The sequence below is a fragment of the Hippocampus bargibanti genome, linkage group LG03, assembly GCF_051943395.1.
Source record: "Hippocampus bargibanti isolate YZ-2025 linkage group LG03, ASM5194339v1, whole genome shotgun sequence".
In the NCBI taxonomy this organism is placed as follows: Eukaryota; Metazoa; Chordata; class Actinopteri; order Syngnathiformes; family Syngnathidae; genus Hippocampus; species Hippocampus bargibanti.
Genome location: NC_142736.1, coordinates 223884 through 250444, shown reverse-complemented (window position 1 = coordinate 250444; position 26561 = coordinate 223884). Strand labels below are relative to the sequence as shown.

Below are 26561 nucleotides of genomic sequence, written 5' to 3'. Positions count from 1 at the left end.
ATATATAAATGGTCAGACTTTCAGTCAGACTTTAGTTCGCTGACGAAGCCTCTTAGATAGGAGGCGAAACGTCCGAAACCTTCACATTTGTACAGATGACGGCTGAAGAAACCTTCTCATCGTGTTTACAAGCAACATATCCCTCTTTGTCGGGAATCTACACGCTGGCTGCAAAGGCTGTTTTGTTTCTAAATGGAAAAACTCTCATAAAATAATTTAAAAAAGCTCACAATCTTCAGATGTATGAAGATGCATCTGAAGATTCTGAGAATAAAAGAAACAAATCCGAGTTTGTTTTTTAAAATCTTAGTAATTGGACCACATATCTTGTATATCAATCAATATTGTATTGGATTGTGTTGAATTGTATTGTATTGTATTGTATTGTATTGCGTATTCACGTGTACGTATACTGTACAGTTCTATCATAAAATCGGCCCCTCAACAAAAATTGACGACATATTTCAAACTTTTTTTTGGTTAAAAAAAAAACCCGTCACTTTTTTTACGTAGAAACATTTGGAGAAATGTACAAAATATTGGATTGGATTTGCCTTTATTAGTCTCACAGTCTATGTGGACATTTAAGACCACGAGCAATAAGCATAAATATATATATATATATTAACAAGCATTCTAAGATCATGGAACAAAAACACTTATTGGATTCGAGATTAGAGTTTTACATAAAAAACAAGATCATCTTTAAAAAATACTGCACAGCGGCTGAAAGTTGTGTGATGGCACACAGACAAATGCGTCTTCCCGCTTGCTCAGTGAGGCCACTCGCACTCCCAGGGAGACGACGTGGGCACTTTGAGGCACTTTCCCAACTTCTCACAGCCGGCTGGGGCCCAGTTCTGACAAAAATCAATCAATTAAATAATCAATACATAGCAGGCGCACACTTTCAAACGAGAAAATATGGCCTATAGGTTGTAGGCAGCTTCATTTTAGCTATCTAGCTAGCTAACATGACCTATTTGAGTTATTCCTGGTGGAACGGGCTCACCGTTGTTGGCTACCAAGCTAGCTATAAATAAATAAATACATAACTAAATAAATAACTAACTAAATAAATAAATAGAGCTGGTGGTCCACAGCCGCTATGGTGATTTTAGGATGAATATAAATTTATTATCAACTCATTCACCGCCATTTCCGAATTTATCCAGGAGTTCAAAAATATAATGTAGAGCGCCATTCCCGAATTCGTTTGGCCCTCTGGCAATGTTTGGTCCCTTCCACGAGGGGGCAGCATGTCCCTATTTTCCATGTCAATGCCAAGTCATTTTGATTGGCGTTTTGGTGTTTTGGACTCAAAAGATCAGCCTGCGTGTTTTGGCTGTTTGAGATGCTCTCAAACGTCAGTTAGGAAACAAAAAAATGATGTCGTTGTTTGCCTTTAAAAGATGTCGGAAATGTCAATTAGGGTGAGGACGACCCGAGCCGAGCCTCATTTGGCTTCCGTGCCATAATCGTGTTATTTTTCCTATTTTGGCTCTTGATTGATTGATGTATTTATTATTATTATTATTATTATTATTATTATTTGGCAGTTGTTCTTCAGTGTGAAGACACGCAAAGGAAACTTGCCATGACGGCGACGTCGCACACGTTGAGCTGCGGGATGCCCGCCACCAGCGTCTTCCGATGGTGATCCACCACTGGCGAGATCCGGCTGAGTGCATCCCGGTATTCCTTGCTCAAAACACTGTCGGAACACAACCGGGATGTTGAAATTAACCCTTACCTCCTCCCGATAGATTAACTCATTCACTGCCATTCCTGAATTTATTCGGGAATTGAAAATATGACATCGAGCGCCATTCCCCAATTTGATCGGGTTTTTTGTTTTCTCGCTGGGGTGCCGATAAAGCGTTGGTCAGACCTCTTGCAATGTGTTTTTTCCCCCTTCCACGGGGGGGCATAATTTCACATTTTTCCATGTTAGTTCCAGATTCACCTGTTGTTAAAGCGCTATATAAATCAATAGCTATCCGGCTAATTATGGAGCTAGCTATTAGCCATCTATTAGCTAGCTAGCTTTATATCTATTTGACTTACTTCAGGGTTGAGTGAACGCTGGCGCATGTGGCTGCCGCTGCTCACCCACAGAAAACCTATCCTATGACTGTAAAAAACGGAGAGTTTTGAAAGGCGCTTAGAAATGAAATGTATTATTATTATAATACGTATTATTCTTTTGACAGCCGCCCCCGTTTCAAGTTCACATAACTGCAGACCCAGGGCGGGTAGCGCGTACTCTGAGTTCGGTGAGTGTGGCAGTGGGAAGGGTCAGGGGGGGCAGGGCTGGGAGGGAGTTGAGTCTCCTGACTGCTGTCCTCGAGCCTGCTGCTCTCGCCTCGGAGACTCCGCATTGTTATTATCATGACAAGCACAAAAAGGGCGGCTAATCCCTCATTTTGTGAAGGAGTGTTGCAAGTCAAACAGCGGAAGTCGTGTACGCGGCCGTGAACCAGCGCTGCGACAAGCCCAGCTTAAGTCATGATATCAGAGGAGGGTTCTGAAGAGGGGGTGGGGGGTGCACGCACAAGTACCCTGTGGGAAAGCCCACCCGGCTATCCCCCGTCTCTCAATTACTGCCGGTGGCCACCAGCGATCCCCACAAGGCTGCACGTGATTATTTGCAGTGTGTAAAACAGCAAGACCCTCCCTCCCCTCGCCCCTCGAGCAAGGCTTTCAAAGGAACGCCGCCTTCAATAGGACCTGTAGGGTTAATGGTCTGTCGGGGGGCCGGGGGGGGGGGCTTCTGGTGGCGCGACACAGGGATAGACAAATATCAGCAGAGCAATAATGACACCCCCCCCCCCCGATACTCTCGCCGGCAGCACCTGTGCCAGGCCTCCGTCGACCCCTTTTTGGCGACAATCCCAGCCTTCTGATTGGCCCCCGGGGACCGTGTGCACGCTTGCGAGGTGAGGTGTCAATGAGAGTAATAACCCCAGGCCCTGTCCGGCGAACACCCCCCGTCCCCCCAGCCGGATCTCCCACAGGGTGGCGAAGGCTTCCGCCATCAGTCCATACCTGCTGCCTTCCTGAGAGGTTCTCGGCTTTGACTTTCTCCCGCACAATGACACGAATGCTAGCACTAATACCTAGCGAATAGATAGCTAATAGCCAGCTCGCTATGTAGCTAATAGATACAGTGGCTAGCTAAATAGCTGGATAGCCAGCTAGATAACATAGCCAGTTATGAGTTTTGAAAGGTGTTTATAAATGAAATGTATTATTATTATGATTCTAGATTTTCAAGATGTCTTGAATGAGGTCAACTGAAGACGCGTAGCTGATGGGTGGCCTACATCTGCTCATCATAATAATAATAATACATTTTATTTTCAAGCAGCTTTCAAGGCTCTCAATGACACTTTACAGTCACAGACAAGCATAGAAAAAAAAACAGATACAATAATAAAAAACATACAATGAGGAATAAGCCGTACGGAAAATGGATGGATAATAATAATAGCTAATAGATATCTAGCTAGCTAAAGATGATATTTACTGAACTTAAAACCTTATTTACTAATTCCTAGCTAGCTACCTATGTAGATAGATAGATAGATAGATAGATAGATAGATAGATAGATAGATAGATAGATAGATAGATAGATAGATAGCTTATATAAATATAGCGCTTTAGCAACAGCTGAAGCTAGAACAAAGTGCTCCATAGAGCTAGCCGCAGAGCAATCCGAAGCGTCTCCAGCGACAAGCCACCGCCCCCCCCCCCCAATGTTTGCCATTGTCGCGTCCATTCACTTCTCCTAATGGTCGCTTCCAAATCGAATGATATCGTTTGTTTGCGTCTTTTGTGCAAAGAAAATAAATGAAAAGCCAGCGTCGGCGCGCCTCATTAGCATGACTATAACCCTTAGCTTGGCAAAGTGCCGAATAATAAGCAGGCGCTATGCAAATGGGCTCTTTATGAGCCTCGAGGGAGGGGCGGGGCGGCGGTGGGGGGTTTTGCTCAGGTGCGTCGCCACGCCGATGACTGATTCCTCAAACTATTTGGGGAAGACACGCCGGCGCGCAATCAAGAGCGCAGCGGCAGACGGAGGGGGAACGAGGAGACAATCAAACGCGGGTGTCCTGCCTAACTCCTCCCCTGCACGCGACCCCCCCCGGCTGGAAATGCAGCACGATTGATTGGGGACGTGGGAGCCAGGCGGGACGGAGCACGTGAGCCCGCCCGCGGCGTCGGGGGGGGGGGCTCTGTCACACTCTGCTTGCGTCAATAATGAGAATAACACTACATAGAACCATACGTTTCAATTGTCAGCACCTTTCAAAACTCTCAAGGTCACATGACAGTCACGGGATCTGTTTTTCTGTGGGACTTTCTGAATCTTGCCAATCCCGACTCGTTTTGGGACACTTGAAGTCATTTTGAGTGCTGTTTTGCTGCACGTATTTGACTCCAAATATCAATCAGCCTGCGTGCGTGCGTGCGTGCGTGCGTGTGTTTTGCCTATTTGAGATGCTATCTCAAATAGGTTTTTCTGGTGTCAGTTAGGAAAGCAAAAAATGCTGTCGGTTGTCCTCAAAATGGATCTTTAGGTGCAGGCCGAGACGAAAGGCGGCCTGGCAGAGGTAGAGGTGCACACGCGTGTCCGGACAAACAGTGGACGCCGAGGAACGGGAAGTGGCTGGCAGAAAGTCACAGGAAATGCTTGGGTGGGATGGAAAATGGAGATATGTCATCTCACTTCCTGTGCAAGTCGTTTTACTGGAGTGAAAAAAAAATGTCAGGACATGCTTCCGCAGTGGGGGGGTAAATCAATCAATTCATTTACCCCGCCCCCCTTTTTTGTCTTTCAAGTGGATGGCGCCAATACAAAAATGAATATTTGAGCATCCAATCTTGTTTTTGAGCTGAGGGAAAGATGAACAGGGTGTTGGGAGATAATGAGGGGGGGGGGGGTGCTTACAATTTTTGCTGTGGTATAAATAAATTCATTTTCCATCTGTTTCAGTTATTTCCGCGTTGAGTGAATGCAGGAGCGTGTGGCTGCCACTGCTCACCCACAGAAACACTGATCCTGTGACTGTAAAGTGACCTTGAGAGTTTTGAAAGGCGCTTAGAAAGTCAATGTATTATTATTATCATTATTAGCTATCCATTAGCTGTCTATCGCGAGCTATCTAGCTAGCTATCATTTAGCTATCTAGCTGGCAAGATAGCTATCTATTAGCGACTGTATCCTGTGACTGTAAAGTGACCTTGAGAGTTTTGAAAGGCGCTTAGAAATGAAATAGATTATTATTATTATTATGACTGTATCTATTAGCTAGCTTTCTATCTTTTTGAGTTATTTCCAGGTTGAGTGAACGCTGGTGCCTGTGGCTGCCGCCGCTCACACACAGAAAAACCTATCCTGTGACTGTAAAGTGAGCTTGAGAGTTTTGAAAGGCGCTTATGAATTCAATGTATTCTTGTTATTATTATTAATAATATAAAAACTTGTATTGCTACACTTTTTCACATTTGTATTGCAAGACGGCAAATATGCGAATCAAACCTCAGAAGAAGTATTGCCATACGGTACATGTACGTGCCCCCGCCCCCTCCACACACACACACACACAACAAACCTGATGGGGAACTTCTCGCCGGGATCTCGACCCAGGTGGAAAATGAGAGGCTGGAGCGTGTGTTCCTTTTGCTCGTGTGTGGTCACGCCCGTGACCTCTTGACCCGGACAGAAGTTCACACCCTGAAAGAGAGCAAAAAAATGAAGCACTCAAAAGGAGGTATAACGAGTACAAGAGAGTAAAGCACCAAAACGACACCGTTGCATAAGTGTGCACACCCTCAACTTAATACGGTGTTGTGGCACTTTTTGGACTTGATGGGGCAAAATAATTAGGGTTTCAAGTCTGGACTCTGCCTCTTGTTATTTGTAGGTTTGGGTTTCAGGTCTGGACTCTGGCTCGTGCCACTTGTTTGTTGATTTGGGGTTTAAATTGCTCCTTATTTTGTCTGATCAGAAGCCCAAAGGTGGACTTCATTTCAAATCGGGTGCCCAAAATAAGCGGAAAACGTAAGGGAAGGAACGATAAGCGCTTCGTGAGGAATTCGAGGCTCTCATGAACTTGATTGTTGCTGAATACGCTTGTCGGTTGCAAACAGCAGTGCGTGCTGCTGCTGCTGCTGCTGATGTTGTCTCAACTGGCGATACCGCGACGGGAGGCTGAGAGCGATGTTCCAGCTACTCAAACTCCCGCGGGGATCATCACGCTAATACGACTCCACCAAGGAAAGCAAACGGCATCTCGAGAACATTCAGGGGGAGATTTTGTCCCCCTTTCCCGTTCAAATTAATGAATATGTGAGTAAATAAATAAATACATACAGTCATACAGTAATACCCTCAGCTTACAAATGCTCGAGCTCACGAATTTAGTTTATGAACATTAAATTTGCCAGAATATAATCTTGGCATACAAACTAGTTTTCGGCGGGTGAACCAAACCACACAGCGCCACGGTGGCTGGCGGACTAGTTTTCTTCACCACCTTCCTTTGAATGCAGACGTGGTCTGTTATCGAGTGCAGTACTTTTGCCGTTATGGGAGCGAAAAAGACCCCACCGCAGGCTCGTGTTCAGCCGAAGAGGACACAGAAGAAAATGACGGTCGAGCAGAAGAAGATCACCGAAAAACACCAATGCGGTGTGCGTTTGTGTGACTTAGCGTCCCGGTCCCAGTACGCTAAGTAAGACCATTGTGGCTAAGGGTGTTTGTGTGTTGTCTAAGCAACGGTCTCAGGCAACAGAAGAGGTTGAAAAACTTCTTTTGATTTGGAGTAACAAAAAACAGGTAGTTCATGAAAAGGTTTCTTCAGCCGTCATCTGTACTTCTTCAAAGCTTCCGACACCTTCAAAGAAGTACAGATGACGGCTGAAGAAACCTTTTCATCGATGGACCACTCCTGTACCACTGAGAGCTTACACAGACGAAAAAACAGCTAGCAGGGGACAGTGAGAGTGAGGGTATTATCGGCGAGAAAGCATGGCAACTTCACTCGGATATCATCAAGAGGCAACTACATCATCGACCATCACAAAGGTCAATAAAATGACTTGATTACACAGTACAGTTTATTTCTTTCATTACAATACAATAGAACATTTATTATACATAAAATAAGGTCTCTTTTGTGTAGTTTTAAGGCTTATTTAGTAGAAAATGATGTTTTATGGGGACTTGGGAACGGATTATTCTCATTTTTAATGGTTTCTTACGGGAAATAAATGTTTGGAAGACGACCTTTATGCCTTACACACACTTTGTGGGAACCAATGAAGTTTGTAAGCTGAGGTATCACTGTATATAAATAAATACTACAAACAAATATACAAACAACAAATAAATACATACACACATAAAGATATAACTAAATAGAGACTGTAAATAAATAAATGAGATAGAAATAAGTGGTGACTTTTTTTTAATTGCCCACCAAATGTTGTGTTACTTTCTTATTTGGGAAATTGACACGCATCAATTTGAAATCATAATCCACGCTTTGCTTCAACGACTGCGCTTTTCAAAGCACATCCACAATTGTCTCTCCTAAATGTTTTGGAAGGGATTCCTTCCTCCTTCTTCCTGGCAGGGAAATATGATGGAGTATGTTCCACACACGCACGCACGCACACACGCACAGTCCTTCCTTGAGAAAGCGCCACGGAGACGGGCCTCTTTCTTCCAAAACATCAATGCACTTTTTTTGTGGGCGAGTGGAAGTAAAATTGAAAAGACTCGGTTGTGTGCGGCAGCGTCGCTGCAGCCCCCCGACAGAACACATCTTGAAGAGCGGCAGGGAGCACGAAAGATAGCCACTTCCCCGCTGAGGCTCGTCTGATCCCGAGCGCTCCCGCCTTTCAAAGCCCACATCTCAGAAATGCGCAACAGAAACAAAGAAAGAAAGAAAGGCGCAAGAAGCTCTCTGCTTGCTTCTTGTACTCCATACGTGAGCGAGTTCTCTCGTCTCAGTGGACACGCGGATGGTATGGAGAACGAAGGGTGTGTGTGCGTGCGTGCGTGCGTGCTTGTGTGTGTGTGTGTGTGTATATATATATATATATATATATATATATATATACACACACAAGTCCACTGCGGTGCCGTAAGACTTAGTAAATTGCAATCCCCCCCATTTGGCATAAGAGTTCGATTGATGGCATGTTACGCTCGGGCTCCTCTGTCAGATAAAATCGCTAAATTCTCCGCTTGTTGCCACACATGCTGAAGGTGTCCAAATATGTATCTTATTGTTATTTTTTTGCAAGGTTACACACCAAAAAACATTTTGTCACATGCTGAAGGTTGGCCTTTTTATTTTTGCGGCAAAACATAAACCGTGTGGGAAAATGGCAGCCGATTGAAAGACACGCCGCAGGAGCACAACTCAGCAATCCAAAATCCGTCAGCGGGTGACAAAGTATTTTGAAATATGAACGTGAGTGAAAAAGCCCGCAGAGAGTTTGCAGCCCGCAAAACGTGATCTCATTTTCCTTACGGTTGAGCAGCAAGAACACTTTGAGGACTTTGACACCTGTCATGTCTTCACACTTGCACACCGCCCGCCCCCTGTTTATTTCTGGCGGCGTTGGACGAGAACTACATTGTAACAAAGTAGTAGTAGTAAATAATTGGCTAGCCGAAATGTGCCGATGGGGGGGAACGCTTTCTACAGCCATCATCGGTACTTTTTTGAAGGTGTCGGAAGCTTCGCTCCTTCTCCGAAAAGCTTCGTCAGAGGACTAAAATTGTGCTGGTAGCTCTGGCCCTATAGATACAGTGATACCTCGGCTTATGAACGCTTTAGCTTACGCACCTTTCGCCTTACAAACATTACATTCGCAAGAATATAAGCTCGGCATATGAACTAGTTTTCGGGAAACACACCAAGTGCCACAATGGTTGGCGGACTAGTTTAAACACCAAACCACACGGTAGAACAGCGCCACCGTGGCTGGCGGACACTCGGTGCAGACGTGGTTTGTAATCAAGTGGAGCACTTTTGCTATTATGGGAGCAAAAAAGACCCCACCACAGGCAAGTGTTAAGCCGAAGAGTACACAAAAGAAAATGACGGACGAGAAGAAGGAGGAGGAGGTCATTGGAAAACACCAATGAGGTGTGCATTTTTGTGACTTAGCGTCTTAGTACCAGTACGCTAAGTCGACCGTTGCTACGTGTGGCTAAGGGTGTTTCCGTGTTCTCTTAGTAACCGTCTCAGGCAATAGAAGAGGTTGAAAAACTTCTGTTGATTTGGATGAACGAAAAGCAGCTAGCAGGGTAGAGTGTGAGTGAGGGTCTTATCGGCGAGAAAGCACAGCAACTTCAGTCGGATATCGCCAAGAGGCAACGACATCAACGACCATCACAAAGGTCAATAAAACGACTAGTGTGGCTCCCGCTGCTCATCCGCAGAAAAAAATATCCTGTGACTGTAAAGTGTCCTTGAGAGTTTGGAAAGGCGCTTATGAATGATGTATTATTATTATTAGTAGTGGTAGTAGTATACAGTACGGAAGAAACCTTTTCATCGATGGACCACTCCTGTACGACTGAGAGCTTAGACAGACCGATGATCTATTTGCATTAGTGCATTTTACGAAGCGCGATGTGTGTTGTAGGAACAGTTTAACAATTCCATATCTGTCCGCTAAAAGCGGCAACTTTTTTTTCACCTTAACCCAAAGTACATGCAAAAAAAAGGGAAAAAAAAGCCTTCTCTCTCACCGTCCGCCGCCTCTCTCTCGCGTACTCACGCCAATCAATAAGCGCGTCGCAGGCAATCAGACAGCATATTTGTCAAGTTCCACTTGAGTTCACATGAGATGATAAAAGAGGCGGCTATTGATTCGGCGGCCCTGAAGGAGAGAGCAATTTAAGCCAGCGATGGGGCAGAAAGCAAAGCCGACGGCTTCCAAGGAAGGTGATGAGAGGCCACGCAGCTTTTTAGAGGCAAAAACAAACCAAAACAAAAAACGACTGCTTCTCAAACATGTGTATGGTCGCAGAAAAGAAATCCCAGCAGGAAATGTTGCTATGGAAATGACGTCGGGAGGTGGCATCGGGGTGGGCGATGCTGCAACAAATGCGGCGCGGAGGCATTGGTGGAATGCAACTACGTTCAGGAGAACACTCCAATGCATTTCCCCATATGGCTAAAAGTAGAATAATACATTTCATTCAGAAGCGCCTTTCAAAACTCTCAAGGACACTTTCCAGTCAGAGGACACTCGCTCTGCCGCACGCGCCAGCGTTGACTCAACCCGAAATAACTCAAATAGATAGAAAGCTAGCTAGCTAATAGATAGCTAGCCAGCTAGATCGTCAGAAATCTAGCCAGCTAGCTAATAGCTAGCCAGCTATCCAGATAGCTTGCCAACCAGCTAGCTAGCTAGCTAGATAGTCAGCCCGGGACCTAGATAGCGAATAGACATGAGGATGACGCGGTTGTCAGTCTTTGGACATTTTCACCAATTATGTAAAAAAAATGATGGATTGAATGGTTTATTTATGGACGTGAAAAATGTGTTTTGGTGACGACAAAAGCAGGCGGCGTGCGGTCAGCTGACCTTTTTCAACTCGTCCAAGGAATTGGTCCACGTCCAGTAGTGGGCTTTGTATTGACCGAGCCGGACGGCCATCAGCTGGTTCCCGCGATAGTAGAAGATGGGCCTGGTGGGAGAAGGATGGAGCCCAATTGGGCGGGAAGGCTCACAAACGGGTCCAATTCCACGTATTTACCGAGGGCGGAGTGCGTGCGAGCCGTTCAGGAGAACGGGGCTCAGGTCCAGTCCGTCCAAGGCTCGATCGTCGGGTGGCTCGATACCGGCGAGAGATAAACTGGTGGCGAAGAGGTCCATCACGCTGGACAGTTGGAAATTCACCTATGGAAGGAAGCAAAAATGCCTTTCCGGTCAGGACTAGTCCCAAAAAACGTCACCGCCGTGGAAGCGTTGAGGCCTTCTTGGTGGGAAGAAAGCACAAGATGGCCGAATGGCTAGCAACGTGCGCATTTGGAGCCAGCTCGGCCCATTGGGATCACCGGCGGGCGCTGACACGCCATCGTCACCTCATCGTGTTCCCATCAGTGCTTTACACTGTGCAGCGCTTCTCATTCATTTCTCTCTCTATTTAGTTATGTATTTTATTCTTTATGATTATTCATCATATATTATTTATGATTGATGATTGATTAGGGATTAATTAAACATTAATTTGTAATTATTATTTTTTAATTAATTAATATGTTATTGTTATTTATTAATTCTTAATTATTAGTTGTTTGTTACTAATTGCAAATTATTAGTTATTCACTCATGATTCTTACTTATCAATAAAATCAAGCGTATTAATAAATAATCATTATTATTTATTATTCATTATTAATTAATGTTTAGTAATAGAGATATATTTTTAAATATTAGTTTTTAATTATGAATGTTTAATTGTTATTTATTAATTCTTAATTATTAGTTGTTTGTTACAAATTGTAAATTATGAATTATTAACTAATTATTATTATCATTAAAATCAATCTTATTAATAAATAATCATGATTTAATAATTATTCATGATTAATTGACTATTGAAGACTGACATTCCAGCGTCCAATAAAGGAGACGCCAAAGCGGTCCAAACGCAGCTCCAAGACGGTCCATCTCAGTGCCACCAAAAAACGCCTTTCGCGCTTCCCAAATTGACAATCTAGCGCAAAGGCGCTCCTTTTGCGACTTGATCATCAAAGGCGACATGCCGAGTGGTCAACGTGCGCACGTTTTCAACACGGCTTGTAGAGAAAGCTAATCTCCTTTGTGTAAAAATGCATCTTTTTTAAATTGAGTAAGGGAGGGGCGGGGTGCCAAAACGAGAAAAGGAAGTAGCGGAAGCACAAGGAAGAAGATTAGGTTTTTAATCTCCTTCTCCCAGTCTAACATGGAGAAGAAAAAAAAAAAGCTTTCTTTTATTGATAAACTTTGAAGTATTTTCCGATAAAATGCTATTTTTCCCGCTGTCATCCTTGATCTTGCCTTCCATTCTGTCCTGAGCGAACCTTGGAGGGAGACGGCACGCTCACAATCAGATAGCGCTATCAGGACTCTGCAGCTGCACGGCTGCTGTGGTGTATACTGCCCCCCCCCCCACACACACACAGAGTGAAATTAATTCACTTTTCTTCCGCAGCAGCCACACGGGTCGTCGTCACAGTGCATTCCATGATATCACAGTGCCAATTCAAATACGCTGCGCCTTAACCCCCACCCATCTTTTTTTAATTTTTGCTTTATCGCACAAATGCACACAAACTAAGCACTGAGTGGACCGCGGTGACTATTTTGGTGGGGGGAAAAAAATACGTGCACATCCTGTACAGTAGGGGGCAGTACGCACCAAAGAGGTGAAAATTTTAAATGAAGAAGAAGAAAGCAAGAGAAGCAATAACGGGATTTGCCATGCTTTCTTGGCAATAATACCCTCACTCGCACTGTCCCCTGCTAGTTGCTTTTTGTTCATCCAAATCAACAGAAGTTTTTCAACCTCTTCTATTGCCCGAAACCGTTGCTAAGACAACACAGACGTAGCAATGGTGGACTTAGCATACCGGTACTGGGACGCTAACTCACACAAACGTACACCTCCTTGGCGTTTTTAGATGATGTCCTTCCGCTCGACCGTAAGTGTCCTCTTGGGCTTGACACTAGCCTGCGGAGGGGTCTTTTTCGCTCCCATAATAGCAAAAGTACTCCACTCGATAACAAACCACGTCTGCACTCAAAGAAAACTAGTCCGCCGGCGGCCGCGGCGCCGTGTGCTTTGGTTCGTCAGCCAAAAATATATGCTGGCGAATTTAATGTCGGTAAGGCGAAACGTTTGTGAGCTAAAGCGTGTGTAAACTGAGGTATCATCGTATATTCTCATTCATCCAACAGCTGCGGCTGTACCAAAGCACGTCAAGCAAGATAATAAACACGAGAGTGCCATCAAAAACCTGGAGAGTTAGTTGTGGGCTGGGGGCTCCTTGCCCAGCGAGCGTAACGGGTCAATCCGATCTACGCTCGACTCAAAAAGACCGCGTGTCAAAATGGAACATTCCGCACTCGTTTTGGAACCACTCCCAATAAATCAATAAATGAATAAATCATCTCAAAGCAATCGATTGACCTCAGCACGCCGCACACGCAACAACATTGTTGGCGGCGCCGCGTTCCTCTTGCCCTTTTTCCCTTTCCAAAGCAATGGGCTTCTTTTCCATGCATCTTCTTCCTTGTAGCCTCAACACCCCCCCCCCCCCCCCCATTTCTTGATCCTCAGCGCCTGGCATATTCAGATACGGAGTCCTCATTACAGCTCAATCCAAGCTCAGCAAACACACAAACAGATTAGCCCCCCCCCCCCTCCCCCAAAAACCTCCTCCGCAGCGCTATCAGGCCCAAGCACAAGCCTACGAGATGAGCCAGTGGCAAGGCTTACCGCAGGCGACATCCCCCCCTCCCCCCCTCCAAGCCCCGCCCGCATCACACCCGCGTGGCACAGCTGCCCCCGAATACAATTAAAAGTCATTTGCAGAGCGTGCGGGTTGAAAGGACCACGATGGGGTCGGCGAAGAAGGGGGAGGGGCAAGTTTCAAGTGCAGTGACACCTCAGCTTACGAGCGTTTTAGCTCACAAACCTTTCGGCAGATGAACATTAAATTTGCGAGAATTTGTATCTTTTTTTAATCTATTAACTATCTAATAGCTATCTAGCTAGCTTTCTGTCTATCTGAGTTACTTCCGGGTTGAGTGAACGCTGGCGCGTGTGGCTGCCGCTGCTCACCCGCAGAGGAAAAAAATGATCCTATGATTGTAAAGTGACCTTGAGAGTTTTGAAAGGGGCTTCGAAATGAAATGTATTGTTATGATTATGATTATGATTGAATGTTGAAGTAGTCCTAAAAGCCAATATTGTGCGTGTCCTGGATGGAATATGAGTGAACATGACAAAAACCCTGGCGCTGGATTCATTCAGCAAGATCTTTCAATGACAGAAGGTGTTCTGACCGCGCCGGCCGCGATGTGTCCGGGCCACCAGGCAATGGCGGGCTCTCTCATGCCCCCTTCGTAGGTGGTCTCCTTCCCGCAGAGGAACGGCCCATTACTGCCACCTGAACCACAGGAGGAAAAACAAGTGGCCATTTTGACACCGGCGTACAAACAAAAAGCGATCAAACGGAGAGGAGTAGTAGTAGTAGTAGTAGTAGTAGTAGTAGTAGTCGTACTGCACATTTCCCCATTGTGGGACGAATCAAGGTTTTCTGATTCCGCTTCCCTGACATTGCAGGAATTTCTGAAAAACTACTTTGGCAACACACAATTCCTACTTAAGATAAACACTTGCGTGCATCCAAAAGATGGGCTGCCAAATGAAAAACAAAGTCAAGTCGTTCCTTCAATACATTGTCAAAATGAACATTGTCAAGAGCAATACGTTGGGGAGACGAAACAAATTCTCCAAAAAAAGACGATATCAACATGGCAGGGATAATATTAGTGGGCCTCAATGGGCAGTACATGTGCACCTAAAAGCTAGCCACCACTCATTTGACGACAACGAGGTTCAAATCTTAGCCAAAGAAAATCGACGCTTTGAAAAGAAGCTATTTTCAAAAATCGGCAAAACCCTCCACTAAATCGCCACGGTGGGGTGAGGTTTAATTTGGGTCATTATTACAACAGACTTCTTAGACCACGTCGGCTTAGTTATGCTGATGAGGTGATACCAGAGCAAATGGGCAATCGGGCCAGTCGTAGACCCCATACTCAGGCAGGACAATAGATGTAATCAGTGTAGCCGCAGGGAGTAGTCCTCTGCTCCCCCTAACCCGAGAGCAGGGACCAATCATAGCAGAGTCCGGCACCGCCACGTCTGGACAGTAGGGATATACATATAGGGCCAAAACTAGCAGCAAAATATGTAGTCTGCTGACGAAGCCTCTTGGATAAGAAGCGAACCGTCCGCCACCTTCAAATTTGTACAGATGACGGCTGAAGAAACCTTCTCGTCGACATGAAATGGCTTACTCTGGCCGGGCCCGGACGTTAGAGCGGCTCCGTTGTCTGAGGTGAAGAAAACAAAGGTGTTGTTTTGGATCCCCAGAGTCCGCAACCTGGCCAGGATCTGCCCAACGGCGTCGTCCAGCTCCATCGCCGCATCACCGTACCTACACAAGGCAACCAGGTCAGGAATGGAAAAGGAGAAGAAACGTCGTCGGGAGCGCACCGTCCGCGTTGGCTTTTGCCGAGGAAGCGTCTGGAAGCGTAGACGGGGGCGTGGGTGGCGTCGGGGGCCCAGTACAGGAAAAAGGGCCCTCGGGTCTGACTCTGCTGCTTCAGGAAGTCAAGAGCTTCCTGCGAAAGACCACAAAACCAAACAGGCAACAAGAGAAGAAAGAAGGTTCGTCGATACTTGTTGTGTTTTTGTTGCTCGGCAGATGCAGCGTTAATGAATGGTGAGATATCGTTCGTTCTGAAAGTGACGATTGCGTCAATACAGGCTGGCTCATCCTTCCGAGACATCACAAGTCTCAAACTCTTCTTCTTCTTCTTTTTTTTTTTTTTTTTTTTTTTGCCGCGGGCCACATTGTACACCCATACTTTGGCTTGCCAACTTCATTGCTTCCCAGAAAGTGTGTGTGTGTGTAAGGCGAAAAGTTTGTCTTCCAAACATTTATTTGCCATAAGAAACCATTAAAATGAGAATAATCCGTTCCCAGGTCGCCATAAAACATCATTTTCTACTAAATAAGCCTTAAAACTACACAAGATATACCTTATTTTATGTATAATAAATATACTATTGTATTGTAATTCAAGAAATAAACTGTACTGTAGAATAAAGTCGTTTTATTGACCGAGGTGATGGTACTTGTCAATGATGACAAACTTCCAGGTTGCCTCTTGATGATATCCGAGTGATAATACCCTCACTCACACTGTCACCTGCTCTCTGCTTTTCATTAATCAAAATCAACAGAGGTTTTTCAACCTCGTCTATTGCCTGAGACCATTGCGTCGACAACGCAGAAACGCCCTTAGCCACACGTAGCAATGGTCGACTTAGCGTACCGGGACGCTAAGTCATACAAACGCACACCTCGTTGGTGTTGTTCGATGATCTCCTTCTTCTGCTCGACCGTCATTTTCTTGTGTGTCCTCTTCGGCTTAACGCTAGCCTGCGGTGGGGTCCTTTTCAGTCCCCTAATAGCAAAAGTACTCCACTCGAAAACAAACCACGTCTGCACTCAAAGAAAGGGGGTGACGAAAACTAGTCCGCCGGCCACCGTGGCGCGGCTAAAGCGTTTGTAAGCTGAGCTATCAGTGTACGCGCCAGGTAAGAAATTCTGCTAGAAAATGACGCGTACTCCACAACTTACCTGCAAGTAGATCTGCGTGAGATTGGACTCTCCTGTCTTTCTGTCGATACTAAACTCCTCATAGTATCTGCAAAACAAATTCACCCGATTGGCCGATCAGTTAGGCATCCGCCATTCTGTCAAGACACATCGGCACGCGGGTAGAACATTCCCCAACGTCCAAACTGCGAGGCGTACGTGTGAAGCACTTAACTTGTTAAGCACAGTGCCGCCTACTTGCTCCTGTGTTCATTCAAATCATTTTGTCAAGCAAACAAGCCTCGTATATATAAATGTGAGAGCTTCCCAGGTGGAAATTGCGATGAGGTTGGCCAAACTTGGGAAGTCTCCACAGAAGCAAGTAAGGGGGGACCACCGGGAAGTTGTTCAGGCGTGGCACGGCGAGCGCAGAGGCATCGACATCGACATCGGCATCGACATCGACATCGACGGCCATTTCTCTTCCCGCGCGCTTGCCTTCGTCCAGGTGTCCTTCCACTCAGCAAACGCGGCTTGCTGTCTCCGGGGGCTCACAAAGAGCCCCCGGAGCGTTTGAAAAGGCCGCTTCGTCCGTCAACAGCCCAGGTAAGGCTATCTATTTGCTATCTGGCTATCTATTTGCTATCCATATCCCAAATGGGCATAACGTGTTTCAACTTCTTCACGTACCTGCCGACCATCTCGTTGTTGCGATAGACGGGAATGTTGGGTCGCTCGCTGTTGTTGTAGGGCCCAAAATGGCAATTGGGTGCGCCAAACCATTGGTCGAAACCATTCTTCAGGGGGAGGTACTGCGTTCTGTGGCCCAGATGCCTGTCGCCAAGTAAAGTGCTCTCACGCAGCGTGGTGTCAACGAGCGCGCGACGCGCGTTCTCCACCGAGTCACATATGCTGCGCACATTTGCCGCATGGCACTCATTTCAAGTTGTGGATGGGACTCTGTTCAATTGAGTTAAAGGACAACAGACACCATTGTTGGCTTTGTTTTGTTTCCTAAGTGACATCAGAAAAACGTTTGATAGCATCTCAAATAGCCAAAACACGCAGGCTGATATTTTGAGTCAAAACAGCAATAAAAATGACTTCAAGTGTCCCAAAACGACTTCAAAATGACCTCCGAGATGCCGAGTTTCAGAAGGTCCCGCCCCCTTGTTCGTGACGTCACGCCAGGACGTCTTGCCTTGCTCTAGAAGCAAAACAATGGCTTCATATTGGGAGAAGATGCTTTCTTGTTCCTCATCCAGTTATGAATATGATTCAAATAGTTCTGAAGAGGAAAGCATACATGTTTGCAATCAATTCAAGAAGTCCTCCCATAATAATTCGAGCCATCAGGACTCCAATGTAGCGTCCCAGAAAATGCACAAGGTGGCGCCCAAGCTCCAAGATGGGCTGATTTGTCTGCTGGGAATTTGTGTCAACTTACACCTTTTTTATGCGTGTTACCGCAATTAAAAAACAATTCACCATCTCATTATTGATGTCGTTTTCCTTCAAATTTCGCCATCAACACACCCAAAATGCATTGTGTGTCGCTTTCTCGGTCAGGAGCGTTCCCTCCATGACATCCCTTCGGGCATCAACATCAACTGGAAAACAAGACTTCCTGAATATTCAGCGCGAGTCTTAAAAGGTCAAATCTAGCTCTATGCGATGGAATCTTTGTCAAACGTGCTCAGTAGAAGTCATTTGACAAATGATGGACGCAACTTGTCCGCAGGTGTCGGTTGTCCTTTCACGGTGCTGACATACTATTATTCTTCACGTTATATGTTAGGGGATGTTGACGTTTTATCTGGGAAGGTTTATCTCCCAATGTTGAATTCACTAACGAGAAACGTAAAAACAAAAAAAAGCACTCACCATTTCCCAACTATCTTGCTGACATATCCTTTCTTTTTCAGCATCTGAGGTAATAGGATCTCATCCTGGGAGATACCTCCCACAATCTCCTGAGGCGTGTATGCTGGAAAAGAAGTCCACTTTTTAGTAGGTACGCTACAATTGGCTATATTCCACCGCCATTGTTTCTGTCCAGAGAAGCGAGCGCACTCTGTACTCGCAGTCGTATATCATTGCATTCTTGTGAAGTACGTCATGGTTTTTCATTGGATTTTCTAAGCTATGCAGTTTATGATGACATATTACACGTTTCCTTCCATCCTGGTTCTTGAAATTTCCCAATCCGACAACGAGAAACGGGGGTAAAAAAATGGATTGAAGTTTACGCTCTTTTTGCTAACACTACCGTTTATAAAGGTGAGTATATATGGATTTTGAATCTTTTCTTGTGTTTCTGTTCTCGTTCAGAATTACAAAAGCTTACCAATGGTGCCTTCCTCGTTAAGATCTGCCAAAAATTAAGAAAGTTATGATAGTTTAAACTGTAATAAAGAACTCGGTCATAGATTTTCTTTCATTTTTTAACTGTGTAGAAAATCCCCTCATCGTGCGAAAATTAACAATACCATTATTTCCTTATTTGTCATAGAACAATAATCTATACATCATTTGAAAGCTATTTAACTGCATTTTAATATGGTATTAGAAAATGCGTGATGAATTATTATTGAACTATTTTATCACATCCCTACATAGTGTAATCACGACGACGATAACCTGTTTTGAAAGCAGCATTTTCAGATACTGGCGATATTGCGCTGCCACACGGGATTTTTACGAGTCATACGTTAGAAAATATTCAAATGAATTGATAATTTACCTCAACAACACAGATAGTAGTGTTTTGAAAGAAAAAACCGGAACATTACCTCTTTTGCTATGACCGCAATACACACCGCCATTCACATCATTTGAAAGCTATTTAAATGCACTTTAATATGGTATTAGAAAAGGTGTGATGGATGAATTATGATTGAAAAATGTTGCCACATCCCTATATTTAGCCCTTGCCAACCGGCGTTTGCAGACTGGAGATGAATACGGTGGTTTGAAGTGATTGCAGCAGGCGGCGTTTGCTTGTTGATGGGTTGTGAGTTTTTTCACCGTTTCTGGCGCGACCATTCGTGGTGTAGAATCCATTTCGGACAGGTAGTCTCCCGGTGAGAAGTGCAGCTCTGGCTGTGTGAAATGGGTAGGAGCTAAAAGGTGAGTGGGGGGAGGAATAATAATGTTTTTTTTTTTTTGGGGGGGGGGGGGAGATTGCTCACTCACATGGAGAACATAATGGGTTGGCGGTGTAGAAGTTTGGGAGAAGCATCCCCTGTGCAGCCATGGCATCCAGGTTAGGGGTCTCCTTGGAGGGCTGGCCCAAAACCCCCAGGTCACCCCAACCCATCTGATCCGCAGAAAGAGACGAATGTCACAAGTGGCGAATTACACGACACGCGCTGTTAACGACTGGAAAAGAAGACGAACGAAGAAGGCAAAATGCAGTACATGTCACGTGATTATATCAACCGACTCTGAGATTCCAAAGAAATCGCACATAAGAGCGAAAAATAAATAGAACTCACGTCATCCATAAGCATAATAATAACGTTTGGTGGCGACGCAGTTACCAGCCTTCCTGGCCGGGAAAAACATATTAGTACACACAAGAAAGTGAAACTCCCGACAGACATCACAAACACCGCAATGGCGACCGGCACCAAGTTTGCGGAAGTGATCTTTGGTTTCTTTCAGTCGGCTCATTTGCGCATTTTTTGCGCATAAATATTCGGCCATAGATTTTATGTCGTCTTTTTCAAATATACTGCGGCAATAAATAAAGTGTAGTCTATGTCTTTAAAATATAATTGTCCAATCGCAGTATTTATATCGTTAAATAAAATAAGTATACGCACTGTTTACAGACTATGTTGATGTGAATATGTCACTTAATTCTTGGTTTTGTCTTAATTCTTTGCTTTGCGATTATTCTCAAATTATTTTTTTAATCAAAATCAATACTTTATTCATAGGGTGTGACTGAAATATCGTCCGAAACGTGCGGAACGCGCGCTCAACTTTCAACTAAAGGGTGGCCACCTTTCCAATGGTCACGAATGTCTCGCTGTCACGTGATCACCCATCCGGAAAAATACCAAAATGGCGGTGTGTATTGCAGTCATAGCAAAAGAGGTACGTTACGTTTTCTTGCTTCGCACCACTACTATCTGTGTTGTTTGGGGTAAATTATCAATTCATTTGAATATTTTCTGCTGTATGACGAGTAAATATCCCGTGTGGCAGCGCAAGGCAGGATGCTATATCGCCAGTATCACAAAATGCTGCAGTCGAAACAGGTTATCGTCGTAGTGACGACAGAATGACACGTGTAATGATTGTCTTTGTGTTCCCTCAGAACTACCCGCTTTATATCGGCAGCGCTCCAACTCAAAACGAGCTAAAATTTCATTACACCGTGCACACCTCCCTGGATGTGGTGGAGGAAAAGATTTCTGCTGTAGGGAAGTCATTGGGGGATCAGCGGGAGCTCTACCTGGGTCTATTATATCCAACCGAAGACTACAAAGTGTATCCTGTTTTCACAAATGTGTCGACGTGCAATTACGCGGACATCTCAAGAGGACCATTGCAAACGTAATTGATTGTCAGCAATCATTACGGTAATTCTATGTGAAGCCCTGATTTGTAATCCTTGACTGCTATATTTGGATATGGCTACGTCACTAACTCCAAGGTGAAATTTGTTATTGTTGTGGACTCGTCCAACACGTCATTAAGGGACAACGAAATAAGAAGTGTAAGTTAAATGATTGCTTACTTTTCAAAGTGCCACCTTCTTTGAAGCCATTTGTTTTTCTTTCAGATGTTCAGAAAACTGCACAATTCATTCACTGATGTCACGTGCAACCCGTTCCATACACCGGGAAATCCTATTCAGTCAAAGTGAGTTAATGCCGGGGCGGGGATTTATGGGGTTTTTTTTCTTTCTAAAATGGAAAAAAATAATCATATGGACCTCATTTTCGTTTCAGGGCATTTGATGAAGTTGTTTCCGGAATGTTGGCACAAAATGCTTGAAGTCTTCGAGGGCCTCCCGTGTACACGAATTAAATGCTGTTTTTGTACTGACTCGCTTGTTTCAACGTATGTGTGAATAATATGTGGAAGTGTCGCGACTTGGAATTGAAGTGGATTTACGTGGGACAGGAAGTTGTGTGACAATCTCTTTTTGTCAATGGACGCTCCTTCTTCCTTTCATAACTTTTCAGCTGTGAAATGTGATGGTATCCACCGCGAGCGTAATAAAGGCTAGTCCAATCTAAAAAATATTAGTTGCGCGTCAAAATCCATCCGAGTACAATTGAAGCATCTGATCTTTTTATTTATTCACGGAAAGCAAAAGATGTATAAGTTAAAACAAGAGGAGGATTCGTCCGTAGAGGACACAAACAATACATTTCAGTGAGTTTGTTTTAAAACGGGGAAAACAAACAAAGAAAGAAACGTATGGATGGATGGATGGACACATCTGCATGAGTAAGCAAGTGCGTTTACACAAGAATCTTAAAAGTGTCTATCTGACGGCGGCGATCCAACAATGTGACTTTTAAAATCAGTTCAGACAGCCACTTTGTCGACGGCAGGGAGGCCATTTTCTAGCGTTGCTGCGCGTAGTGCTGTCCGCTAGCCCCGGCCCCCGTTTCCTCCGACGGCGGCGTGATGAGGAGGAGACAAGGGTAGCGTTTGGACGTCTGTTCGTGATAATCCGGGTGGCCCCACTGTCTCTTGCCCGGCGGGGGGCCTCCGTAGTAAGGGTGGGGGTTCTGGTGCTGGGGTCTGCCGGACTGGTAGCGAAACCTGCCTCGGGAGCCGTGCTGGCCCCTGGGGGCTTGGAAGCCGCGCCCTCTCCCTCTGGAATGGCCGCCTCGGTGGCCCCCCCGGTCGGTGGTGCTGATGCCGGGCATGTTGGTCCTTTTGGGCAACACCTCCGACGGAAAAAGACAGCCGGACGCTCAATCAAAGGCAAATTGTCCATCGTCACAAACAACTGACATTGTCGCGCGGCAAACAAAAGCTCTCCTACGACGACCCGGGCTAAACTCTTCGCCGTGTACAAAGTAAAGTGCGCACGCTCAAGCTCACTATTTGATGACATCTTTGTTTTAAACACTAGCAGCAAATTGGATTGGATTGGAAAAACTTTTGATTCTGCAGGCTTACATTAGCTATCTAGATAGCTAACTATTGACTAGCTAGCTAGTCAGCCGCCTGTCTGTCTATTTGAGTTATTCCGGGTTGAGTGAACGCTGACGCGTCTGGCTGCCACTGCTCACCCACAGAAAAGGAAAAACATCTTAATCCTGTGACTGTAAAGTGACCTAAAGAGTTTTGAAAGGCGCTAATAAATGAAATGTATTATTAATTAGCAGAAAACGATGAACTCTAGTAAAATAGGTTAAGGGATTTATTGATAGTGGGAAATGTGTCACACAACTTTTTTTCCTTGTTTTTTTGCGAGGCGAGGAGGGCTTTTTATTTATCTAGCTTTTCAGCTAACTATCTAGTTAGCTATCTAGCTGGCTAAATAGTTTCGTAAACGGAAAAGTTTGTAAGCCGACCTATCACTGTATTATTATTATTATTATTATTATTATTTCCTTCCCCCAAAAAGTTGTGAAGCTAATTCTCACCTTAAGAATTCTTCCCCGGAACAAAGTCTCATGCAGGCCGACGGCACTCTCCACTGAGCTGCGATCGGAAAACTCAATGTAGGCAAACCTGGAAAACAGCCAAAAGGATGAAAAAGTGTTGTTGTTGTGCGGAGGGATGTTTTTGGAAAGGCGCCGTTCCTAATAAACTGACCCCTTGGGGTGGCCGGAGAACCTGTCGCACAGGATGGTGACGCGTTTGACGGGGCCGCAGCCGTTAAAATGGATTTCCAACTCGTCCGCAGTCGCTCCGTAGTCCACCTGGGATTTCAAGCGCGGTTGAAACTGGGAGCAGGGGCAAACATTCTGCAGCCCAAAGTCAAAAGACAGCTTACATTTCCGACGTAGATGGACCTGTTGTCCGCATCTATCCTTTCCTCGGGTGTCATGTTGTAGAACGGGCCTGTGGCAAAACAAACATGGCGGATCATTAGCGGTAACAGGTTGAATGAAAAGCAGCAACGATCCGCATTAAAAACCAACAACATGGCTCCTTTCCACACCTCATCGGGCATTAGCCACGCGCTAGCACGCCTAGCTCATCTGAACGTGAGCCGCAAGGGCGCAAACATGGTTCAAATGCAAGCCGCAGTCTCTATTGACTGCTCGCAAACATCAAAGCTATCTATTAGCTATGTAACTAACTAGCCGGCTAGCTAACTATTGCCAGAGGGATTTCTTTGGTTTTGGACCCGGCCGGTTTGACGACTTTGACAGTTGGGCCAATCGGCAGCTTTCCAATAAAAACCTGTTCCTTCCTTCCTTCCTTCGCGGGACCCAATTTCCCTTTCTGGCTTTTCTCCGGGTGCTTGCCCCCAACTCTTACTTGGCCTTTTGGACAGGATGGCTATTAGCCGTCTAGATGGTTAGCTGGCGGCCATCTATTAACTATTTATTGGCTATCCATTAGCTAGCTGGCTGCGGGTTAGCGGCCACACGCCGCCGCTCACCCGCACAAAAACTTTATCCCGCCGTGGCTGTAAAGTGAGCGTGAGAGTTTTGAAAGGCGCTTATAAATGACACGTGTGCTTATTATTGTGGTTATGATGCGAAAGGAGAGCCGATCTGACCAGGCCGGGAAGTGCCGGTCAGCAGCTGCATCTCTTCACCATTACACCGGGCCTCTTCTTCTCCCTCCGCCTTCATTCTCTCGCTCTCTTCTTCCATCTCCAGCTCTTGAACTCGGGCCTTGATGGCTGCTAGCTCCTGTTAGCCACAAACCAGGACAGCATTAGTCTGCTCAAAATGTCATTCCTGCACTCCTCTGACTGAAGCAAAGTCAAAAGCGCATCGAATCAAGTCAAACGTCAACAAATGATGACGTGCGTCGCCGTGCCAAAACATTCCACTTTCACAAATCGATTTTTTTATTCATCTTTTGACAGTGTGTGTGACAAAACCTTATTATTATTATTTGATAGCTATTTGCTATCTGGCTGGCTAGCTAGGTATCTGGCGCGTGTGGCTGCCGCCGCTCACCCGCAGAAAGACGTACCCTGTAGACAGTGACCTTGAGAGTTTTGAAAGGTGCTTATAAATGAAATGTATTATTATTATTATTATTAATATATGTCATTGAAGGGCTTCTATTTTGAAAAGTTCACAGGCAGCATCAAAGGTGGACGATACCTTTACAAAGTAAGTTATTTGATACGGGACTTGACCTTCTTCAAATTTCTGTTCCCTCTCGTTCCCTCAGATCCACTTCCTCCCTCCACTTCTGCATGCCCCCCCACCTGTCTCAGCACGATGGGGGACAGGGCTTTCAGCTGCTCTGCCCCCAAACTCCGGAACTCACTTCCTCCCAAAATTGGCAACGTGGATTCTCTTGCCACCTTCGAGTGCCTTCTCAAAAGCCACCCATTTAAAAATCACATTTTCTGCCTAGCTCTTTCTCTTGTTTCTATTTAAATTGTATTCTATTTTGCGATTGAATTTTATTTATTATAGTACCTATGCTTGTCTGTGACTGTAAAGTGTCCTTGAGAGCTTTGAACGGCGCTTAAAATCAAATGTATTATTATTCTAAAAGCTGACATGTATGATTTCCACTAATTGTGGCCCATGTGTGGATCTGGGGTTCATTTTTATAAAAACATTTTGGACAAATCACTTCACTTTTCCAGTCAGTGACGCAAATAGGCTTTCTACAATTATTTAATTTGACCAAAAGATAATTGACTCCATAAACTGTTTGCCACAATTGATTTTGCAGAGCTCTCCGTCGGTGCGCATTTAAGATGTCTTTTCACGAGGAAAACAATTCCGCGTCATTCAAACTATGAATGTGATTGTGGAGCTATTTTCGCACATTGTCGTGGCTGCTGATGTTGAGATGCGCGTGTGAATTTGGGGTGCGGTCGGTGGTAGTTCTTGGCCTTTTTCTCTGTAGGGAACGTCTAGACTAGACTACATGTACGTATATGGGGAGGTTCAAAGGGTTAACGCCAATTCTCAACGCAATGGCGATTATTTTCAGAGGTTGAGCTCGCCAGAAATGGAAATGCAACATGTGAATTTCGCTGGCGATCGGTCGTCGTTTAAAACACGAATCCGCGTGAAGCTTTTTGAAAGTGCGGCACGTTGGGCGTTTTTTTAGTCCGTCTCCGTTTCATCGTCCAAAACGCTCAAATCGAGCAAACGTGCAAGAAAGAGGCCGAATTATTTCACGAAGAGTTACGTTCCACCACATTATTTAATGGCGTTGTGGAAAAGAAGCGGCCGTCGAATCGGACGCCTCTATGAGAACACAAAAGACTTGTTTTGTTTGTTTTTACAAGCGCCGCTGAATAGAAGCTAAGATGCTAAACGCTAACGTGGCCGTGTGTGCGCCATTGCTCAACTACCGCTGGCGTTCGGTTAACTACCGCAGCGAGCGAGGCCTTCTTTCTTTCTTTCTTTCTTTTTGGTCTCCACGCCGATCATGAAAAACACACTTACCGGGTCCTCGATGGACTGTCCGTGCAGATAGGCGTATTCCAGATGATTGTCGGCCATGCTCATGGCTAAAACATGGCCCCTGTAGCGAGCTCTTACCGTATAGCCTGCTAGCCCGCCGCGCACACATAGGGCGAGCGGACGTTAACCCGGAAGCAGATGGACGGCGCGTGACGTCACCTCAGTTGGGATTGAACGAGCGTCAGGTGTGCGCGTTGTACGTCACGCGTGGTGTTGATTGACAGCGACGGGGAGGACGACGTCAAATTTCGGCCGCGATAATTCACCTCTAGCCGCCCCCCCCCCCGCCGAATTGACGTTCAAAATTCCACAGGAAATTCTACATGAAAAACACATTAAGCATTAAAACAAAGCGAAAACAGAAAAGAAACAACACGCAACAAAAGAAAGAATGCCTCCATCTTGACCTTTTATATTCTGACTCAATATCAAATAATAATCCAATTCTCTATACAAAATCATTGTCTGCAGATCTGCTAAACGTGTATTACAAGCCGTATGGACACAATGTCAATTAAATAAAAAAAGATGAATAATCCTGAA

The 26561-nt window shown here is 45.1% G+C and overlaps 3 protein-coding genes across 7 annotated transcripts; 1 reads left to right on the top strand and 2 right to left on the bottom strand.

The window, feature by feature from the left end:
• Nucleotides 1-535: 535 nt before the first annotated feature.
• On the bottom strand, nt 536-20051 carry galns (galactosamine (N-acetyl)-6-sulfatase). 4 transcript variants are annotated; one of them, XM_088991384.1, is made up of 14 exons: nt 19917-20051; nt 19615-19800; nt 19447-19521; nt 18304-18406; nt 17110-17331; nt 16462-16528; nt 15309-15436; nt 15110-15249; nt 14090-14193; nt 10794-10936; nt 10622-10724; nt 5620-5741; nt 1597-1714; nt 536-860 (listed from the first exon to the last, which is right to left on the bottom strand). In XM_088991384.1, the coding sequence occupies exons 2-14, from the start codon at nt 19736-19738 to the stop codon at nt 774-776; spliced, it is 1536 nt and encodes a 511-aa protein (XP_088847510.1). In that variant the 5' UTR covers nt 19739-19800; nt 19917-20051; the 3' UTR covers nt 536-773. The 4 variants fall into 4 exon arrangements, with proteins under 4 accessions (XP_088847510.1, XP_088847508.1, XP_088847511.1 ...); XM_088991382.1 differs by having other exon boundaries at nt 19615-19738; nt 19917-20045; XM_088991383.1 differs by having other exon boundaries at nt 537-860; nt 17110-17253; nt 19615-19738; nt 19917-20045.
• Nucleotides 20052-20438: 387 nt separating this feature from the next.
• On the top strand, nt 20439-21561 carry trappc2l (trafficking protein particle complex subunit 2L). Its single transcript, XM_088991381.1, has 5 exons — nt 20439-20523; nt 20747-20919; nt 21061-21148; nt 21215-21294; nt 21384-21561. The coding sequence occupies exons 1-5, from the start codon at nt 20491-20493 to the stop codon at nt 21427-21429; spliced, it is 420 nt and encodes a 139-aa protein (XP_088847507.1). The 5' UTR covers nt 20439-20490; the 3' UTR covers nt 21430-21561.
• A 151-nt stretch (nt 21562-21712) lies between these two features.
• On the bottom strand, nt 21713-26159 carry pabpn1l (PABPN1 like, cytoplasmic). Of its 2 annotated transcripts, none has more exons than XM_088991379.1 (6): nt 26001-26159; nt 24131-24266; nt 23396-23463; nt 23215-23321; nt 23043-23130; nt 21713-22337 (listed from the first exon to the last, which is right to left on the bottom strand). In XM_088991379.1, the coding sequence occupies exons 1-6, from the start codon at nt 26061-26063 to the stop codon at nt 22008-22010; spliced, it is 792 nt and encodes a 263-aa protein (XP_088847505.1). In that variant the 5' UTR covers nt 26064-26159; the 3' UTR covers nt 21713-22007. The 2 variants fall into 2 exon arrangements, with proteins under 2 accessions (XP_088847505.1, XP_088847506.1); XM_088991380.1 differs by having other exon boundaries at nt 24170-24266.
• Between the last annotated feature and the right edge of the window lie 402 nt (nt 26160-26561).

What these genes read in the sequence shown, in the direction of transcription:
- galns (XM_088991382.1), bottom strand. Translation starts at nt 20,024, where the DNA reads ATGTCTGTCGGGAGTTTCACTTTCTTGTGTGTACTAATATGTTTTTCC. An exon ending in AACAACGAGATGGTCGGCAG is followed by an intron (nt 16,529 to 17,109) that starts GTACGTGAAGAA and finishes TTTGTTTTGCAG; the next exon opens with ATACTATGAGGAGTTTAGTA. An exon ending in CCTTGGACGAGTTGAAAAAG is followed by an intron (nt 5,742 to 10,621) that starts GTCAGCTGACCG and finishes GCTCTCTTTCAG; the next exon opens with GGTGTGAACTTCTGTCCGGG.
- trappc2l (XM_088991381.1), top strand. Translation starts at nt 20,491, where the DNA reads ATGGCGGTGTGTATTGCAGTCATAGCAAAAGAG. An exon ending in TTGCAGTCATAGCAAAAGAG is followed by an intron (nt 20,524 to 20,746) that starts GTACGTTACGTT and finishes GTGTTCCCTCAG; the next exon opens with AACTACCCGCTTTATATCGG. An exon ending in CCAACCGAAGACTACAAAGT is followed by an intron (nt 20,920 to 21,060) that starts GTATCCTGTTTT and finishes TGCTATATTTGG; the next exon opens with ATATGGCTACGTCACTAACT.
- pabpn1l (XM_088991379.1), bottom strand. Translation starts at nt 26,063, where the DNA reads ATGAGCATGGCCGACAATCATCTGGAATACGCCTATCTGCACGGACAG. An exon ending in GGTCCATCTACGTCGGAAAT is followed by an intron (nt 23,322 to 23,395) that starts GTAAGCTGTCTT and finishes TTGAAATCCCAG; the next exon opens with GTGGACTACGGAGCGACTGC. An exon ending in TCCGGGGAAGAATTCTTAAG is followed by an intron (nt 22,338 to 23,042) that starts GTGAGAATTAGC and finishes TTTCCGTCGGAG; the next exon opens with GTGTTGCCCAAAAGGACCAA.